General features: G+C 39.2%; 1 protein-coding gene across 2 annotated transcripts in view; it reads left to right on the top strand.

The window, feature by feature from the left end:
- Positions 1–305: 305 nt before the first annotated feature.
- Positions 306–21,370, top strand: part of ARHGAP28 (Rho GTPase activating protein 28) — a 93,038-nt gene continuing 71,973 nt past the window's right edge. For both annotated transcript variants that reach the window (XM_067547563.1, XM_067547573.1), the window contains exon 1: positions 306–507. In XM_067547563.1, the coding sequence (XP_067403664.1) occupies positions 383–507 (125 nt within the window). In that variant the 5' untranslated portion in view covers positions 306–382. The remainder of the gene's footprint in view (positions 508–21,370) is intronic.

Below are 21,370 nucleotides of genomic sequence, written 5' to 3' on the forward strand. Positions count from 1 at the left end.
TCTCCTTCTGTCATATAAGAAATACTAATGTCTGCCCTTGAGAAGAAACAAAAAAGAAATAACCCAAGAAGAACTTGTTCAGAGAAGCAGCTCTGAGCCATGTAGGATTATCTCGGGTTTCTGGTTTCCTAGAAACATGGATACTTCCCCCACAGTTATGTTTGTGGGCGGTGTTTTTGAATATATGCTAATTCAGCTGGCCTGACAGGAGAAAGAACCATCTCATTTACACAGTTCTCCTGACAGCAAACGGTAGTAAGAGGCTATTACAGAGTAAGGCCATGCATTTGCTTTTGTGACAGGGTCACTTGATCCAATAAGTGAGTAAATGCTGGTAGTTGTCTTTGTTGCCAGACAGTAGGGAAGACATGTGCCTGTGATAATGGAGATAAAGGACTCCGGCAGCGTGGTTCTGACAGCCTACCATTCTTACACTCCATCTAGGATACCAATAATCGAAGAGAGCTTTGTGCCAGAGATTTCCTCCAGCCATTCTCCAATCAGCAGGTAAAGCATGAAGGATTATAACTGGTACAGTGCCAATAAGTTTTGTCTGAGCTGATTTTGTTTTGCAGTCATGTTTTCTGCTAGTGTGTGAGGCAGTTTGTTGAGGGTTTCAGATCACTTTGCCACTTAATCGTCACTTTATTATTACGCATTACTTGCCTGCTGTAGGGGAACTCACTGTTATGCAACTCATTTGGTGGTATTCTTGATTAGAAATGGAAAATGCAAGTGCTTATTTTAAATCTTGTACAAGAGAGAGATCAAGTTTGCTTGGTATCCAAGATTAGCAACAAAAGAATCCCTTGTAAACAAAATCTAACTTCTCAGTTCCTTTATTACCATGTATGAAAGGTGAGAAAAGTTGGTGCTAGGTAAGACAATTCATCAGAAAATTCAGTCCACTTTTACATTAGGTGTTGGTTTAAAAGAAAATACTTCCTATGCTCTCCCCAAAAGATTAGGATCAAGTCTTGCTTTTCTTGGGACATTGCAGCTGCTGATTCTCATGCAGGCATGCACACAAAGTGAGGCTAGTTCTTTAAAGATGTCATCTAAATTAGAATATTCCTTTTAAAAGGCTGTATTGCAATAAATCAGGTATTTTATACATATTAGTTTAGTTACATACTGTGCACTTGTCCACATGTTTGTGAAGTTCTGACATGGCAATACAGTCTTTACAATTTCAGTATGGATGCTTTTATCTTGGTAAATATGACCTTTCTCCTAATATAGATGTGTACATTTACACCAATTTCTACAAATTAAAATTTCTGAATGTTTGTCTTGTCAAACAAAAGTTAGGAAACACTAGCATTGGAAAGGCGAAGTTATTTTATGGCTTAACTGAATAAAATGGAAAATAAAATATGAGGAAATAGTGGATGTAGTTTAGATTTATCTCACTGCCAGTCACAGATCAATATTTTTCATTTAGGAATGAGCTCTGTGTGTTCTTAACAAGAGTGCGGCTAAGTACTTCATATTTAGTTTCAAATATATTATTTAGTTTAAATGCACATTTCATGCATCTCTCTGTTCTTTGTGCTTACTGTCCCTAGTGATCTGATGAGGATAACTTCTTTGTTCAATTTAAATGATGCCTCACAGCAGTAATAAAATACACAATTTCATTTTAAGAAAATAAACCTACCATATTGTTCTGATGTTAAATTTGGTAAGCATGGTTCTAGTTATTCAAATCATGGAATGATGATTTGGCATTCAGTTACTGGTAACAATGTTATTTGTTTTTAAAAAGAGTAAATTAATTGGAATCTCAGTTTTTATCTGTGGCCTGATCAATGAAAAAAAATGGTGATCTGTTATCCTTTCAAGACTTGTGCTAATTGTTCTAAACTTGTTGAAAGCTCTGCTGGTAATGTGTCTGAATCTAAATCACATATGCATCACTGAAAGTTACTGAAAAGAAAGAAGATATTGGTGCTTTTGAGTATTTTGGAAGCTGCTGCTGTTAGCCAAGATTTTATGTATGACTTTGGTGATGCAGTCTCCCATTTCTTGTCTTTAACTTCAGGAAGCTGTCTGGTAGCAATAGCCAGAGTATGCCATATGGCCAGTCAGGGTCTCCATCCATGTTTCCAAAGGATTTTCCAAGAGAGGTTTTATTAACTCAGCATGCAGCCCTCTGGAATGCAGAAGACATGAAGGCAAATGCACTGAATGTTTTAGCAAATGGTAGAATAACCTCTAACTTAATCCCTGCTTCAGCTTTTGAGAGTTCTGTACTGCATTTCAGCTTCTATGTGGAAATCTTTGTTGCCATTCTGTAGCATAAGGTTCTGTAGTATAGACTATTTCTGGTTTTCTTGAATCACAATCTAATTTCTCTCTCTCCAGTGTGTTAATTCCTTGGTTCCAGAGGACAGTAATCTGGAAAAGTATCTACAAACAGTCAGAGTCCACCATGTATCTCGTGTTTGATAACAGAAAATAATTAGAAGCGTAGACCTTGAATCCCCTCTTCCTTTCATTGGGTTTATACAGGTGTATAGAGTGGAGTAACTCCAGATTTACCCTCACTGGTGTGAGAATAGAATCAGATCCTTAATTATTACCCTTTGATTTGTTGGCTATTGAGCAGTAAATCCCATCATCTTGGGAATTGGGCTATTTCATTTCCATTGCCATAAAAATGGAAATGAAAATATCCAGCACTTTTTTTGCCTTGAAGAGATGACCTGTTGCTTTTATCAGAGAATCAGCCAAAATGACCCCAGTAGTGAGTGAAGGAATGCATAATTGTACAGTTTTATAGCTTTATGTCTGGCTTTCAAAGAAAGAGAACAAGTTGCTAAAAGGGTCCAAAATAATGGTTTGATACAGAGATACAGAGAGCACTCGTTCCTGCTCTTCTTTACATGACTGTAAATCAGGAACAATTCCTTTGAAATTAATGGAGTTACACCACCGTAATATTTGTTTGTGAGAAAAATAAAGCCCAAATATTTTACTTTAAAGATCCATTAATTGCATTGATTTTCAGTTACTTCTTCAAAAATGGCAGCTGATTTTGGGTTCCTCAAATACTGACTGTCCAACTTGAGATGCCTAGAGCCTTTTTTCCAGGGTTTTTCTGTGCCCCACTCCTCCCATGGACTTTACTTTAGAGTTGTTGTCACACAGCACCTCTATAAATCAGGACACAGTAGGCACTGTTGGAAAATTTTGCCCTGCTGTCCATCCCCATGAAAAATCCCATAGACATAAATGGTAGTTTTCCCGGAGGGTCCAATTCTCCCCTGTGTAGAATAGCTCACAGTTTTTCAGTTCTTCAGTAAGAGGGATATGGTTTGCTCCCCTAGGGAAGTAGTCTTGAGCCCACTGCTCATGAAAGCCATGCAGATTTCAATGATCTATAGGAGGAAACAGGCACCCATACAAAATGCTGCTGCCCAACACTACTCATCCTGCCCTGGTTTGGACATTTACAGGCCTCTCCCAAACACAGTCCTCCAGGACACCTTCTAACTACAAGTTTCAAAGGGCAAAGCAGTGAACGTTAATATGGCCTCATACTCTATTCACTTGCTCTGCATCAACCACGGGTCTAAAGGGAGAGAATCTGGAGGAACCGAACCTGTCCCCTAATCTATCACTCCTTGCCCTTGGCCGACGTCCTCCAGGCCTTCAATAAGGACTGTGACTGGACCCATGGTGCCATATCCTTCTATGTGCAGAACTCTCACAGAAGTGAACTGAAAAAACTGTTGTCAGAATATGGTCCATATAAAGTAAGGAAAATGTTCCTCACCTATCCATACCATTCATTTCACAATTGCATACTTTGCTCCTTTTGTTTCATCTGCAGAACTTCCCCTTGACATCAGTGGAAGTTCTGTACATGAAATGAGTGCAGAATATGAAACAAGCTTGAGTTGCGACTACTGCAAGATCCATGGGAACTAAGCCCCAAATCTCCTTTTCTTTCTTACAGTTAAAGTGCAGTGCAGGTGGCAACTTGGGTTCATAAATTAGAATAATTTTCCTCTTGCCCCGTGGGATATTTACCTCCATGTATTTAATTTTTAATTGTCTTATATTTCACATAGTTGTGATTAAATACATAATTCAGAGCATGCTTATTTACATTTACTTATTGCTCATCAGGACGAAAAAAGCATGCTTCTTGCTTTTATTAGCAATGAATCTAATTAATACTGGAGTATGTGTGTGCGACAGAGCGAGATTATTCACCAAATACTCTTCCTCTCATATTTCTATCTATCCTTTAGTTTACTGGAACCTGTAAGTTCCAGTGGACCAAATGCTCCGGAGCATCACAATGTGTGTGTCAATTTTCTATCTCCCAGGAGCTTATGGCAATTATGACTTCAAACTGCAGCTACTGAGACCTACACGTTTTTTGTATTGAACTGTGCTTCTGATGTCATTTTGAATGGAGCTTTCTCCTGACGCCACTGAAAATATAGGTGGTGATTTTCCTGCGTATTCAGCAAATTAGTGGGCTGCTTTAAAGTGATTTTTTTAAGTGGAAAAAGGGAAAGTAAAATAGTAACTTCCAGAAAGTCTCATTAGAAACCAGTTTTCAAAGATGAATGTCCTGATTTCAGTTTCAGTTCCAGCAGTGGGAGGGCACTCACAACACCATTCCTGGGAGTGATTCAGCGAGATTCTCTCACCGTGCTCAGCCACCTGTGCTGGATAAGGTGAAGGAGCAGAAAGGTTACAGCCCTGCTTCCCCCCACATACCGCCGTGTCCCATTTGTCACTGCTTGTACCTAGGAGGGTGCTAGGAGGGAGCAGCCCCTGGACTCAGGGGAGCACAGGCATTGTGAGTATGCACAGCTGCTATGTCTGTGATGCAAAGGGGTGGGGAGAAAGGAGGCGGGCTTTAACACTCATCCATGCAGTAGCTGGATTCAAAGCAGTCCTGACTGGGTCAGGTTAAAGGTTCAGCTTGCTGTATTTAGACTCAAGTATAACGGCTAGCCTATGGTTTATTCAATCATTGCTAGCATGGCTACCTATGAAAGTACCAATTTTGCTGATAATTACATCAGTGTAAATCAGGAGTAACTCCACTGGAGTGAATGGATATGAGATCAGAATCAGACCACAAAGTGGTTTATCCCTGTAAAATGAATTTAAAACAGTTTCTAGAGATGGAATCACAGTGTGATCCATTCATTAAACATCCCTCTAGCAAATAAGCATTTGGGGTGAAAAAAATCCATAGCTATTGACTTTATGAATATACTAGGCAAGAAAAGGACAAAATGAAAAGAGAAATTATTTTCATCACCCTCTAGGCAGTCTGATTAGTTTGTACATTAGTCAAGAAGAAAGTTCTGAGATCTTTCAATTCTTTCAGTGAAAAAAATCCTTCTCAGTATCTACAGGCTGAGTGTGTCTCCTCCCACTATCAGGCAGGCAGCACTAAACAGAAGAGTCAAAAAAGAACATGAAAAGTGACTTAAGTTACTCAGTTGTCTCAAGTTATTTGGCAGCAGTGTTCAAGATTCTTGCTCGGTGCTCGGTACTCGGCAGGGCCAGTTCAAACAGATTTGGGGGCCCTGCAAAGCCATTAAATTGGGAAGGGAGGCGCTGCATGGCACAAAATTCTCATGCAATGTTCTTCCTCCACTTACCTGCCCCAAACGCCTATGGGATATAACTTGGGTGAGGGACAGGTAACATATCCTGAAATGATGTGTCTGGTCCTGGGGCTTATTCCTGAGACAGTAAATAGAGGTTTCTGTCAAACAGGATTGGGAGCCTGTAATGGATCTAAACCAGGGTTGTGATCAAGCGAATGGCAGGAGGAAACTCTAGTACCACAGTACTGTATGAAGCGGTGCATGTTCCACAATAGAAGCAATTAACATCACATTAACATTGGTAGGCCATACATGCCCTGAGGGTGGGGGCACTGTGGCTGGATATCTGGCAGCACTGACTGGGCAGTCCTATTGCTCAGAGTTATATACAAATGATGTCAAGAACGTCTTCTGCTGAGGGGCAGTGTAAACAGCCTTGACTATTTTTTATATTTATCTCATAGTACCGTAAACTTCCTCAGAAGGCAAAAATAGAAAAAAAACATAAAGCACTCTCTTTTTTAGGAACAAAACTTGAAGGGTCACTGGACCTTTCACAGGAATTAAAATTTAAAACTGCAGTAATCAAAATGGTAAAAGAAATAGAGCTAGGAACTGATCAACATTAAAGTTAAATTAACGAAGTTTGGGCAGCACACATATTTTGTAGGAAAACAGCTGCTTTTGACATATTCCACTGACTCACAGTTACTAGCAGCTTCCTAAAACGGGGTTTAAATATATATATATTCCAGCAAGTTGCTATGCACTATTATTAAAACATTTAGCAGGAGGATGCATATAAATAAGCCAGACAATAGCAAACACATTTTTCCTGTAGGCTTTAGAAATACCTACGGAATGTCCTCTGGGACTCTCACTAAGGAATGTGGTATTTATAGTCAATTCTTCATGTTATGGTTGAAACTAGAGTTGACTTCTCTGGTTTCTTTTTAGTATAGTGCTCCTGCTGATCTCCCTGGTACCTCCATGTGCAAAGCTGATGGAAAACATCTGGCGCTGCCCCTTTGATCATTTTGTTTGGTTGAGCATTTGGCCAGCTGCCCCATTCATTTTTAACTAAGTCACTTATCTCTGATCATTACATGATGGTTGGAGCTCCCTGAAAAAATGCTGAGATCTGAGCGCCCTGTGTAGACATCTTTATAGATTGAGTCTGACATCGTTTAGAGTCAGCATAACAAATAGTAAGGAATTAAGAAGATTGCTGTATTGTTTCTTTTGCATAACAGCTCGTAATGATTCGATGTGAATAATGTAAGGTGTGAAAACTATGTAGGAATGGAATTATGATATATTATTTCTTTTAAAGAAACCTGCTAAAGAATTACAAGTAAAAGTTAGAGCAAGGTTTGGTATATGAAGCATAATATTTTAATTATACAAACACAGAGCCAAACCCTAGATAGTGCTGAGCATTCCCAGTGACATGAATGAGTCCTGTTGCAGCAGAATTCCCAACATGCCCACCCCTCACACACCACCCTCACCCGCTCGGTGCCAACAGTAAAACCGTGACCTGACCTTATTAGGCTGCATCTGTTGTTTACAGCAGTTAGTTGTTATGCTGCTATAAGAAAAATCGCCTACGCACCCCAGTGCCTATGTTGTTCACAGATAGCTTTGTTGCCCACCGATAACGGGCTATGTATCCCGTGCCATAACAGCTCTGCCACAGGCCTCGTCATAGTCTGGCACATACTAATGTATATCCCTCCCCCAATCCAAAGCTACAAAACTTGTGATGCATTCTCTAGTATAAAAAGGGGTACGCCCCATGCCCAAATTGAGAAAGCGTTCGCCAGCCTGATCACCTGGACCGCCCCGCTTCTCCCGTTCCCGTACTCTGAGCGCGAAACGTGAAAGCCGGCCCGTATCGAACAACATGCGACTCCTTCTGTGCCTAGTGGTGAGATATAAAAAGTAACTGCTTTGCCTGTTTCTCTGCCTGCTTTATATGATAATCATTTAAGCTACGTATTAAGTATTACAGCGTGTACCCCATATTCCTTAATAAAATTTTGTTGTATTATCCAACTGACTGATTATTGACTCTGGGGGATCCATAACCTGTCGAGACAGGTCCCAGACCTATGACACCACTTTCTCAATGCACCACTAGTTTTCCAGACTCTGTTTCAAGTGCCAGATAAATTGATAAATGTACTGGATTCTGACTTCTTGTAGAACCAGCAGCTACTAGTACCTTGGCAGTTTTCTGCTCTGATTGGCCTGACTTCTCAACTGGACAGTGAAGCAAAACTGACAGAAGTCGGAGTAGCAATGGGGATATCTGCCACTATACTGCATTTCAGACACCATAGTAATGAGACCCCTATAAGATCCTAGGTAGACAGAGATTACCAAAGCAGTTGGCCCAACAATCTGTCTCCCTCCCGCTTTTCCTTGTGACTCTGCTGCCACAGCTCTCATCTAGTCCTGCTGCAGCTACACAGCCCCCCTGAGAGCTATTTGGGAAGCAACAGCAGGATTTTGAGCCACCAGAGGAGGGACAAGATGGCAGCTGGGGAATGGGGTGCAGCCACTGATGGGGAAAAGTGAAGATTCCCTTTGTACGTGCTAACCAGAAAATGGGCTGATTCTCTTCTCCATGGACAAGTATCACTCCCAGGAATATCGGTGAGGGAGGAAACTATCTATCTATCTCAACAGGAATTTGCACTGGCATAGTGTTTCTTACAGAAGTACCATTTGCAATGAACACTGAGGTTCCATGGGTTGCCTGTGAGTTTCCAGGTGTAATTCAAGGTGCTCTGATACAGCTTGAAAGCCTAAATGATTTAATACCGAATTCTTTGAAAGCCAGTTCCTTTCCCAATGCATTGCTGCTACAGCTGAGGTGAGTAGCAGCACTCAGACTTGAGCTCCCTTGTTATTAATTTGAGGGAAAGGTTCACATTCTCTGAGGATCTCCTCAACTCAGGAATTCACTTCCTCCCTCCTCTGCAGAGCCTGTCTTTTTCTCTTTAACCATTGAAGAAGGAAGGAAGGTGGGGTGAACATTGGTTGGGGGTTATTGACATATCTGCTCAGAAGAGGATTTTCATGTTTGTGTGATGTATGACAGTCAAATACTTTGAAGTTGTAGGAGTTTAATAAACGTAAAGTCAGTCGATGCATGGGATGGGAATTTACTAAATGTTTATAAAAGAGAGAGAAAGAGGGGGAAAAAATGTACTGCTGCAGCTTAGGGTCTATGAGCATTTTCATATAGCCTTCTATCTGTGACTTTATACATTAGCTGTACAATCTTTTACTGTAGAAAATCAGTCTTGGCGCCCGACTGATTTTTACAAACATAACAAGCACAAACCCTTTTGTTGACGCTGGAACAGCCCAAAGTTTACTGAGGTCTCTAAAAGATGGGTTGGGAAGGAGACTTTTGCTAGGTGTAGGAGGAAAAAGGACCTCTGACTGCACCTTAATGGATGTCACTTACCAGGTCAAAAAGAGAGGGAAGAGGCCTCCCGGAAAGTTATTGTGTTTTTAAATGACTATAGGCCCAACCTAAAACATTGGGCTACTGGTGTAGTTCATAACACAGCTATAGAGGGTTCAGTCAGGAATAAAGCATGACTCTTCATGTGTTAGTGAAGCTAATAAAAATACTACCTTCTCAGCACATGAATTTTGGAAGGGGAATAACTCATTTACACCAGGTCTGAATTTGACCCACTGAGTGATGTTTTCGTGACCTGCTTCTTTCTGCATTTACCAAGCATCAATAACCATGCTATTACCTAGGCCACAAGAGTAGTGTGCTCAAGCCATGGGGAAGGAGATAGAGTTCCTCATATCAGTCAACATCAACTCCTCTGGCCAATTAAGTGATCTGAAGGAAATTTCATTCAGTTTTCTTTCCTGGGCAGACGATGGTCATGATGGAAGGCCTAAGGGCAAGAAGAAATGTAAAAGTAAAAAACTTAGAGGGATGCTGTCAGGCCTGGAGAAGAATCACTGGTAGAGAGTAAATCTGCAGTTACTAAAAACAATAGTTGCACAAAGACTAGTATCCTTTATTTGTATTGATTTTTTCAGTGCACCTTAGAGTAAATATAAAGAACTATAATGTGATGTTAAATGAGACTCCTCTAATGCTAGGAATTATTTTCATGTTGGGAAGCAGAGAGACAAACTATAAACCACTATGTCTTCATTTAGGACAAAAGCACAATCACTCTTCCGAAACTGCCAAAAACTGGGAATTCAAAGTTAAGACTGAGATTGCATTTTTAACTCATGTAAGCTTAAAAATTAATGGCAGCATGAGCTAAATAGGGGTCAAGTTCTACTTCAAATTGAAATGCTCAGTATCTTGGTTTGGGCCCTGATCTTACACCACAAAAATCAATGTAAGTTTTGTCATTGAATTCAACGGCAAGAGAATCAAGTCCTTGGAGAATTGTTTTTTTCCCTTGGAAGATCAGGACCAGATTTTATAAGGATATTTAGATGCGTAAAGATGTGGTGGGATTTTTAAAAGTATCCATGTGCCTAACTCCTATAGAGCCCTAAATCCTTAAGGCCCAGATTGTTATAGGTATTTAGGCACTGCTATGCTCAATGTTGCAATGCTTAATTGACTTAGGGTATGTCTTCAGATCAATTAAGTGAAGACCCACTCAATCGATCCGGAAGTAGATTTAATAAATCCACCCCCGGAAAAGAGTAACGCTGCGCCAACAAAAGTGCATTTCCCATCGGCGCAGCAAAGTGAAGACACTGTGGTAAGTAGAAGGTAAGAAGTCGATGGGAGATATACGTGGCTTGCGCATCTCCCCTCAACTGCTGCCAAATTTGCTGGTCAGTGTAGACCAGGCCTTAGAACCATATGTCTCATTTTCAAAAGTGACTTAGGCACATAGTATTTAGGAGCAATGCTTAAATACCTTTAAAAATCTGGGCCTAAGTCCTTATCCAGTACTTCCTCAGCTAAAACTCCCACTAACGTCAATAGAAGTCTTGCTGAACAAGGACTAGAGTATGAAGCCTTCGGTAATAGGACATTTTAACAATGTATAAGTAGACCTTTCTCCTCCCCAGTACTTTCCTCCTATGTATTTAATAAATCTGAATGAGATGTAACCAAGGAGCAGTAATGCTACTGATAGTGGAAAATCATTGATAAAATTGGGGCTGGGGCGAGGGAATTGAATGCATTCTCAGAAGATTTTTATCAGATTTGTCTGTTTTGGTCATTTTGGGCCCAGGTCCCGCACAATTCACGGAATACATGACAAAGATGCAACTGTTCTGCTAACAAAGCCAAATTATTGTTAACTCCAAGATTCTTGAAGCACATTTGGAACTTTCTTAAAACCATTTGCTGACATGGGTGAAGTGTTGCAATTTTTTAAAAACCAAACAGTATGTACATTTCTGTACAGTTTTCCTTCAATAATAGAAGATGTCCAGGCTCTGTGTCTTGAAAGTAGCACAGATAAAAAGCCCTCTATTTTTAATAATAAGGTAAAAGATTACAGGGTTGACTCTGCAGCTGATTGCTGTGAGCCAAGCTGTGTTTCATCACAGAAAACTTTTCCCTAATGGACTCCTCATCCTATGGTTTTTGTAACTGTATAATTTTAAAATGAGCACCCTGGCAAGCCAGGCTTGACGTTTGCTCTGTCATACTTGATGAAGTGAGATAATGCAAGCCAAACCAACTTGTTTCACTCTATACTGAGCACAAGGACATCTGCAGTTAATTATGTCACACTCTGTATTGCAATGAGTCGTTGTAGTTTTAGCAATCAAGAAGTTGAAAATTAGTTTATTACCACAGGAGGCCATTGAGGCCAAAAACCTCGTGAGATTCAAAAATAGATTTGGACATTCATATGAATAAGAATATCCAGAGTTAAAACAGCTAGCACTAACAAAGATTCTACAAAAGATATTAAACCTCTTGCCTCAGAGTTTAAGCCAATCTTTATCATTAGGAATTAGGAGGAGAACTAATTTGGGGGGCAGATTACCCTCATGGATGCCTAATGCAAGGTTTCTTTCACCTTTCACATGGCACTGTCAGAGACATGATGCTAGATTAGATAGACCATACATCTAATTCAGTATGGCAATGCCTAGATTATTTTGAAATATATAGCACAGGCAAAAAGGTATCAAACAAAGCAGTAAAAAATACAAAATGTAGGCAATCTCATACCAAGCAGTTTATTAATGGCATAATAAAGTTGTGGGCACTGGGGACTCCACATTTGTCATCACTAGGTTGCACAACATAAACGGTGGGCTGACTCAAATCTCCCTGACCCAAAAGCACAGACTCCCATCACTTGAGCTAAAGGAGAATCTCTTTGTTAGCTGGGGAGAGCCTATGGCTGCATGTACACTGCAAGTGAGGGGTGTGATTCCCAGCGTGCAAACAGATACTCGCACATATTCAATTATCTAAACAGTAATGTAGCTGCAATAGCATGTGCAGTGGCTCTATAGATTAGCCATGCCAAGCACAAGCCTACCTGAGCCTCAGGGGTAGATATTCAGTATGTCTTAGCCTTGCCGCCACTGCCACTGCCCATTACACTACTATTTACACTCTGGCTAACTCTCACTGAGCTAGCTCTAGTGTGCATACACAAGCTGGGAATCATGCCCCTCACTCGTAGTATAGAGGTAGCCTGGGATACACAGTTGAGCAGTTCTGATTCCATTCAATAGAGATCAGTGGTGCCCATGTACTACTGCATGTACACACACTATTAGGTGGCTCATTAAACTATTCAGAAGACTACAAAGTCCCCTGGATATCTAAGAACTGCTTTCATAGTTACTTGAAAATTTGGTAACAAGTTACAGTCAAAGGATACTTTTGTTAAACTAGGGGCTTGTCTGCACAGTAGGGTAATGGCACTATGGGGTGTGGTTTTTAAAGCGTACTAACATGTTGCACATTAATTGGTCAGTGTAGACCCTGCTGGTGCTCACTGAATGTTCCCTAGTGTGTTTTAACATACTGCTGTTTCCTAATACAGTGGCTCAACAATCGTACTATTTTATTACACATTTTGTGTGAAACCATGGATGACATCTGTAAATCTTGTGCCAAGTACATTATGTATTCCTAATAAACTTCAAAAATTATTAACTGGCAATTTAACTTTAAAGCTTTATTTTTCTGACCTTTTTCATTGCAAAATCATGAATTAGTCCCCAAAGTCAATTTCTCTTGCAAGTTAACACTCAATAGGCACGATAGCTAGGTAGCTTAACCATTCTCTCCCCATTGTAGACCGCCTGCAGTTTTTGATGAGTGCAAGCTTGCTGAAACGTCTTTCAGTTTCTGCCACAGTCACTGGCAGTGTGCAAAAAAATCCATAGGACCATGCACACTTCACTGCAAATCCTAGTTTCAGTCCTCTACAAGTCACTACAAGTCCTAGTACTTCCAAGTCCAAGTCCTTCACTACAAGTCCTCTACAAATCACTACAAGTCCTAGTTTAACTACAAGTTCTAGTTTAACAGCACAAGCACACACTCTCTCTTCTAGAGAAGGGCCTGGGCTGGGCCAAGAGGCCCAGCAACTCACTGTTCAGAATGTTGCCTGAGACTGCTCTAATACTGCTTCTGATTGGCTCCAGCAAATCTCACAAGACCTGGACAATAGATACGGGGAAATAAGTTTCTATAAATATCGTCAGGTATGATCTGCAATTTAGCCTCAATTTTTTCCTCATGGTAACAGGGGTTGCAGCCTCAGCCAGGCCCCTCAGGCCCTCCAGGCCTGGGCAAAGTGTACCCTTCCATCCCCCATTTGTAATATTTTATTAATTTTCAGTGATACGGTTATATGTAAATGTAAAGCTATAAGCAAAGAAATACCAAACTTTGATACAAACTCCAAGATAGTTTTACATATTCTTTTATATGACATCTTATTTTACGGTGAAAAGAGGAAAGCAAATGAAGGAAACACTGCAAACAAAAAGAGAACTTCTTATTATTTATGTATTTTAAACAAGGGGCCCAAATTATATTTGTCTTAAATTTTTGATAGCTTATGTGGTAAATCATTATCCAACTTCTAACACAATCTCCAAAATTTCACCTGCACACAACATTCTCATTTACCTGTGCAAACTGGGCAGTTAAATAGTCCCACGACCTGCTCTGAACACACAAGGTGGACTTAACTCTGGCAACTGATTGAATTTCCAAAATTTGTTGGCAAAAATTTGGAGGCTGACTGGAATTGTGGTCCTCTATATAATTACTTTTAAAACAGGATGTTGCAGAGATTGTTCTTTCTTTTTCTTTTTGGAGAGTCTCAGATGATCAATGCCTTAATATTACCTAAGGGCCAGATGCTGAACTAGTGTAAAACTCCAGTGAAGTTCTTATGGATTGACACTCGTATATCTGAGCTCATAAGTATACCTATAGTAATCCATATAATCTTTGGTTAGATTGTTTTTCCATTATCCTAGCTCAGTAATGTCATGTAAAGAGTAGAATTTTGATTTTCTTAAGAAACATTTCCTAAAATTTCTATGATTCTTAAACAGCCTCAGAACATATGTGTACATTAACTGTGGTCACCTGCACCAAGTCTAATAAAATCTCTTTTCTAATTAAGTATCATCAATGGAGGAACACAATGACATTCAGATAAAGCTATAAACCAAATTCAGCCCTTATGTAACTCTACTGAATCCCAACATTAGGGTCCATAAACTTTATTCTTGTCCTGTCATTTAACTCTTTGATTTCCACATGATACAATGGAATTGATATTGTGCTGTAACTATGCAAAAAACAACAACAACAACAAAAAATCAGACTGACTACAGTATATACAGATGGAAAATCATCACTCAGCAGTTACAGGGGCATGCCCATTGAAAGTATGCCTGTAATTCTATGGAGGCGGTAGTGTTACTAAGAACAGATTGGATTTTTGAGCCTGCCTCAAACCCAGCCAGCTGTAGTTAAACCCACAAAGGCTGACAAAGTACATTCCTAGTTGTATCAGCAGAGTGGAGGGCTAGATTCAATTACCGCTTTTGAGACTATCCCTGATGAGTTCCCATCACTGGGGTAGAATTTACAATTTATCCAGTCCAAAATGGGACCTCAGGCTATTTTAATATGAATAAACCAGATGCTGCAGAGATGCATATTTCTGAGGCTACACTAAATCCTGTATATAGCTACATCCCACGACAGAGCTTCATTGGATATAGTAATAAAACCAACACTTGATAAATGTGCTTGAAAGCTGTTATAAACAATTAAGTTTGTAGAACTTACACCAAGCATCAATAAGTGCAAGTAGAGATGTAGGTAGCAGGGAATGCTTTTTCTGAGGTCTTCATAGACAAGATATTTTTATGCTTCTGTTTGTGCTGTTATTTGCCACATGAATTTTCGCTTGCAAAACCTGAGATATTATTGAATTACTTTGTGGGAAATTTTTTGTGTTTTGGCTGTTTCCATATAGTAGACTAGATTGTCAGGCTTTATGGAATGAAGAGTTTGTTAATAGTTTGAACACCCTGCTTAGTCTGTATCTAGTCTGGTTTCTGAAAATTCCTGGTTTACACTGTGCGTCCTCATAGGGGCTTAATATGAATATTACATAAGCAACTCTTATACAAACATAACATTGTCTCATTAGTATAGTCACTCCCCTTGTGGGAAAACAACAGACTTATCATTTATTTCTCTCTGTTGTGCTCTTATTCCTCATTTATTTGAAATCTCAAAAACATGAATATTCAATACATATGGCAATATACAAAACAAGAATACTATTCCATAATACAGTAAAAATAGATTCAATTAAATATACTCTAAAACTTTTACAGAAGCAACTAATAGGCTTCAAGAGTAAGTAATACATAACACATAGCCTTTTATATACACTGAAGAGAACTACCATATTCTTGTGATAGCTTGATGGATGGATGAGGGATGAAATTTGTTAACCCTGAGTTTCCACTTTTTATTCAAACACAAGAATTTTATAAGCTTGCAAGATTGCTGTAATGAATTTTCCTTTAGAAGGTGTCAAAAAGAAGCTCTCATTTAAGGTAATATTCCTGATGATGAGCTGCTCCCACATTAAAACTACAACATCTAAAGCCTGAACACAACATAAACATTTCAGTTGATTAAACTTGGAAAATCCTATTCAGAATCATAACATGCTCAGCAGATCACATCGGTTCTGTTTGTAGCAGAGACATGTTTATGTTTTAACTATTGACTTGATTAAATTATAGAGTTTAATTTTTGGATTACAACATCTAAAGCCAGATCAAAAAGTCATTAAAATCTTTGGAAAAACTATAGACTTCAGTGGGCTTTGGATCAGGCCCTAAAGGCCTAACTTGAGCGCTGTTAAAATTGCTGTTAATATCTCCTTCTCCTTGATATCTATTACAGTATCTGTTTAGTGATTTATATTCTTCATTCCATTAGTTATAAAAAAAATTAAGTAGGTTTGTATTGAATTCACTGAAAGATTTTACCTAGTTTAATAGAGAATTCTGTCTTTTCTGTATAATTCTATAGATTAATTTTAAAATTCTATAGAAAGTTTATCATTCTGTATTAAATTCACTAGGACTCTTCCATAATGGTCATTCATGAAGGAAAAAGTTAGCAGATTTCCATGGGATTTTTTTTCTGTTAGGTTCAACATTCAGCCTATATGTATATGCGCACTCTCTCTCTCTCTCTCTCTCTCTCTAGTGGAAATATTATCACAAGTTAGCATGAGACTCAAAAATCCAAATAAAACAATGAAGCAACACACACTTTCCTTCTATTCTGATTGCATCACTGGAATAACTGGCTAATAAAGGCATTTTGTTTAAAATAAAAAAAAAAAACTTCCTTATGTGTCTCTCACGCTGTTGTGTGTCTGCATTCCTATTCATTTGTATGCTTGATTAGCTGAAATCAAATACAGTGAAGGGGAGCTCCAAGCAGTCATAGAAGCTCAAAGTGAACCAAAATAACAATGAGAAATCTGCATCGCCATCCTCAAAGGAATTATTGTTAAGAAGGCAAAGGAACTGAAGCAGCATCATGTACCTTCGTTCCTTGGTGTCATTTTGTCATTATGTAACCACTCATGGGTTTGCTTTTTGGTGACTTACCAGGCTTCACTCCTGTTCAATTAGAGGTGTGGACTGGTAACAAAAGATTTGTTATTTCAAACTTAGAAAAGTCTCTGCTTCACGCAAATATGACCTCTGGCAGGCTGCTGGAAATAGGTGACTAAGTTTTTAACAAAGAATGTGAGTATTGTTTTCATCAAGTTATGTGTTTTATTTTTTGTTTTTTACCTATAATAGCTCATTTTGCCTCCCACCCTGTGACTTCTTGATGAATGCCTTTTTTCTGTTATTGAAATTAAACCCTTCAGTTAGGGCTTTAGGGGGATGTAAAAAGAGCATTCCAGTCATTCCAATTGCTACTGTAACTTATAGGGACACTGATCATTCAAGTGTTTCTGATCATAGGCAATGATTTACATTACAGAGAATATAATTGCTGGGTGCCTAAGGTGGGAAGGTGACCGATGGATTTAGGTTTTGTACTGATTTGGTGGGGAATTATGGCATCCTAATGATGTTTTCTTGAATGTGTGTCCTGTATAAAATAAAATGAGGACCTTGCAATCAGTGAATGAATAGAAAAGTAGGAGCCAAGAAAAATCTCTTGTAAAGGATATTTGCTATCAGTTAGTTTAAACATGAGTTTATAAATGGAATAACAACATACTGAAAGGTTATTTTTATAACTGTTATTTTATACATTTGGATGATGGTATTAAGCAAGTCAGCGTTATGCAGTGTATTTTTATTGACACCAGCTCAAGGTAAACTAGCCAACATTTACCATAATAAGCTGCATTTGGTAACACTGGAATATATCTTACTGGCTAAATATAGTCTTGTGAAAGGCTATACATGTGAGCAATGAGTGAGGAATAAACTAAAGATGTATGATGTTCATACATAAGTGATCATACAAATCACTGTAATTAAGATGTGTTTTAATAGATTTCACCTACAGTAACCAGTTTTAATCTAATGATTTATTTAATCAATGAATGGATAATGCATTTGTCAAAATCCAAATAGTTGAAAAGGACCTAATATTGAATTAAGTAAAAAGGCTTTTTTGTGGCTACGGTTGTCAAGCCTCCAGGATTGTCCTGGAGTCTCCAGGATTTAAAGATTATGTCATGGGATGAAGCCTCCAGTAATATGTCCAACCAAAATTGGCAACCCTATACAGTGGCTAGAATATTAAGGAGTTATTTCTCTCTCTTTTTTTTTTTTTTTTAGTTATATGAAAAAGTTACACATGACGTTTAAAAGGTTCAGTGACAAGGCATTCACTTTAAAACCTGGGAAATCACAATGTATTATCGGACATGTGCCTCTAAAATGCTTGTCTCATGTTATTCTTGAATAATGTCTGACTTACGTAAGCTGTTTCCCAGCCACAATCATTCCTGAGTGCAGGATCTCTATACACGAAAAACATCCGCTCTCTTTCCTTGTGTGTGTTAAATTCATGTGAGATTTCTCCCCAAGTCTGGGATAGGAATTACAGAGTCATAAAAGGAATGACTATGGGCTCTCGCCAGTTCAATTCCAGTTGCACAAATGTTGAAATGTTCCCGGAAACTTGTTCAGAAGAGCCATTGTGTAACTCGCACTGTCGGTTAGTTTAGTAGGCAAAGTGGTGTTACAGTCTACTTGGAAGATACGTATATTCCCTAACCTGAACGAGGGTGTGAGGTAGCTGGTTGACTCAGCGTAATGGGAAACAGAGCTTTGTCCAAATTCAGAGGCTCAGCTGCTACTAGAAATAGTCCCTCTCTTAGGATGCTCATTGCTGGGGCCCACTGGTGGGAGCATCTGGAGTTGCCTGCTGCCCAGGCTATACCTGCTCGGTAGAGAAAGTGCTTCAGTTAGCAGAGCTTTCAGTCTTGCACCTCACATGTGCACTTAAAAATGCTGCATAAAGCAAAATATGGAGTTTTCTGGGACATTTTTGATCAAGCACTTTTAATGCTCCTGCATTCTGGTCCCAATCATGTAAAGCACTGCTAGGCATGTGCTCAGCTTTAAGTGCTTTACTGAATCAGAACCAGAATGCTCAGCACCTGGCAGGATTGAACCCTTGTTTTGTTTTTCTGATTTGCAGAAAAAAACTCCTTTGATTTCAACTAAAATTGCTGCATTATTTTTCAGTATTGTATTCAAATTTCAGCTTGGCCCCCTGATTGGTCAGGACCAAGCAGGGTCAAGCCAGGGGTTGCCAAGGCCACTGGTTAAAAACACTTCCTCCGACACAGGTCTGTGTGTAAATCACAAAGGATAGGCCCTGGTTTCTAGAGAGCTAGACTGCAACCTGAGCTGAGGTTTTTCCTGTTTCCAAAAATCCTCTTGTTTCTTTTATTACAACTGAAAACTCCTAAAGCTGAAGAATAACGTTTTGAGGAAAAATACATTGGTAAAGATTGTTTTTTGTGGTGGTTGGACTAAATGACCCACTCCACCAACTTGCAAGTGCACGTTTCCTTCTGAATGCTTTCACTCTCCAAAAGCTAAGTTGTGCTTTTAGGCAAAGCCCTGAACAAGAAGGGCCACGGAAACGGCACCATCCTGGAAATAGCCCCAAAGGCTGCTGTGCCTCAGAGAGAACGTCTCAGTCACAGTTCCCTCCCTGCTTCCCTCTTGCAGGAGAGGGGGGGGAGGGGATAAGTTTGCTGCTCGCCTATACCATCAGGACATTACTACAACCCCCATATCTGCACAACTGTGTTGGCCAGTGCACTGGCGGTATCCCATTCGCCACCCACTGGCCCTGGCAGGGACAGAGAGCAAGTACGCGGCAGCACCCATGCATTCCTGTGTGTCTGTTCCCGGTGTGTGGGTAGTCTACGCAGAACGCTCAGAGGGGTCTTACTCCCCCTAGCCCTGTTGCTCCAGCGCACAGTCCAAGTCACAATCTAGCCCCAGGTGAGTACAAATTTACTCAACTGAATATTTATTTCAAATTAAGTAAACAAAATAACATTTATAAATTTAATGGCATGTGCAGCAGAGAATTGGGGTAATTACACACACCAGTGCGCTGCCATCAGTGAGTCTGCTCTGCGTTTTGATTTGTCATTAAAACATTTGAAATATTCCATAGAAAACAGGACCATGAGCCAAACTGCAGTGTGCATCACAACACCATGTATTCTGCATGGAGTGACAACATTTTGCAAATCTACCTTTTAAAAGGTTTGTAGAATTGCATAAGGACTTGTGCATTTTCGTGTTCAACCTTTTTCTACACCAGCAGTAAATCTTGGCAAAAAGTAGCTTTAAATTACAATTCATTAGCAAACCTCCAAACTGTATAACTAGCTCTGTAGTAAATCCTATTATTATAATTAGTGGGGAACAGCTAAGGCAATAGAGACTCTTTTTGTTGTCAAGGGAAATCTGTGGTGGTTTCAGTTTCCAGGTTTAGGCCAAAATGAACATCTGCAATCTGTATAATCTCACTTTCAGCTAATGTTTAACGTGAAACCTGAAAATCCCTGAAATTCATAAACTCTGCATTGTGGAGTTCTCTCTCTCTGTACATAGAGTACATGTACGTGCCTATATATCACATGAGTACAATATAAATATTCTAACATACTACACCAACACTGTATGTACCCCCACCCACTCACCCACACACATTACATATGCAGTGATGTTAGGCATGTGATAAATTGCACTCAGGTGATTAATTGCTGTCATCATGCACCTTTGATTACCTTACCTTACCTTTCCTGCATTCTGCCCGCTAGTCCATCCACAATTCTAACAATCCAAATCTCTGATCATTCTCAAACAGCAGCTGTTTTTTTAACAACTGACAGAAAAAAAATCTTTTCCTTCTTCGTCCTCTGCCTTCCTGCTTATAAAATTACATTGGCCTGAAGCCCAGGAAAGATAATATATTTTCCTGAACCAGTAACAAGTTTAAGGTCTGATATCTCAGGACCCTCCAGCATGGGACCTTTGTATTATTGGAAATTCCTAACTAATTTCTAACTGGGACATGGCACTTCTTACATAGGTAGAAGGACCCAAGATACCAAATTTAAAAAAAACAGCTACATTATTGCATATGGCAAAGTCATTTTAGATCATTTGTAGACATTTGCAACATTTTATTAATTGTAATTTCTTTCCGTCTTGCAGCTTTGTGCAGTTTTAAAAGGCTTCATTTCATCCATCTCTGACATGCAGTTATCTCTGAAGTGAAAGATGACCATAACTTAGACTGTAAACTCTCTGAGGCAGGGACCATGTTTTTGATACATGTACGTACTGTGCATAGCACAAATGGAGCTCTGATCCCTGATTGAGAACTCTAGTTGCTATCAGAATACAATAATACATCAATAATAATAATAGTAGTAGTTTAGCAGCACAAGGCAAAAAATATGTAGAGCAAGGAAGTAGTATATAACAGTTGATTGAAATTACAGAGGCAGTATAAATGAGCAATAGGTAATTACTTACACTGGAATTTGGCTAAAACAAAAGGAATAACACTATTCAGTATTGTTATAGCTGTGTTGGTCCCAGGATATTAGAGAGACCAAGTGGTGAAGGTAATATCTTTCATTTATTGGACCAACTTCTGTTGCTGAGAGAGACAAGCTTTCAAGCTTATACAGAGCTCATAGACCTGAAGAAGA

The sequence above is a fragment of the Emydura macquarii genome, unplaced genomic scaffold (assembly GCF_026122565.2).
Source record: "Emydura macquarii macquarii isolate MOO-44397 ecotype Brisbane River unplaced genomic scaffold, CSIRO-AGI_Emac_v2 contig_212, whole genome shotgun sequence".
NCBI lineage: Eukaryota > Metazoa > Chordata > Testudines > Chelidae > Emydura > Emydura macquarii.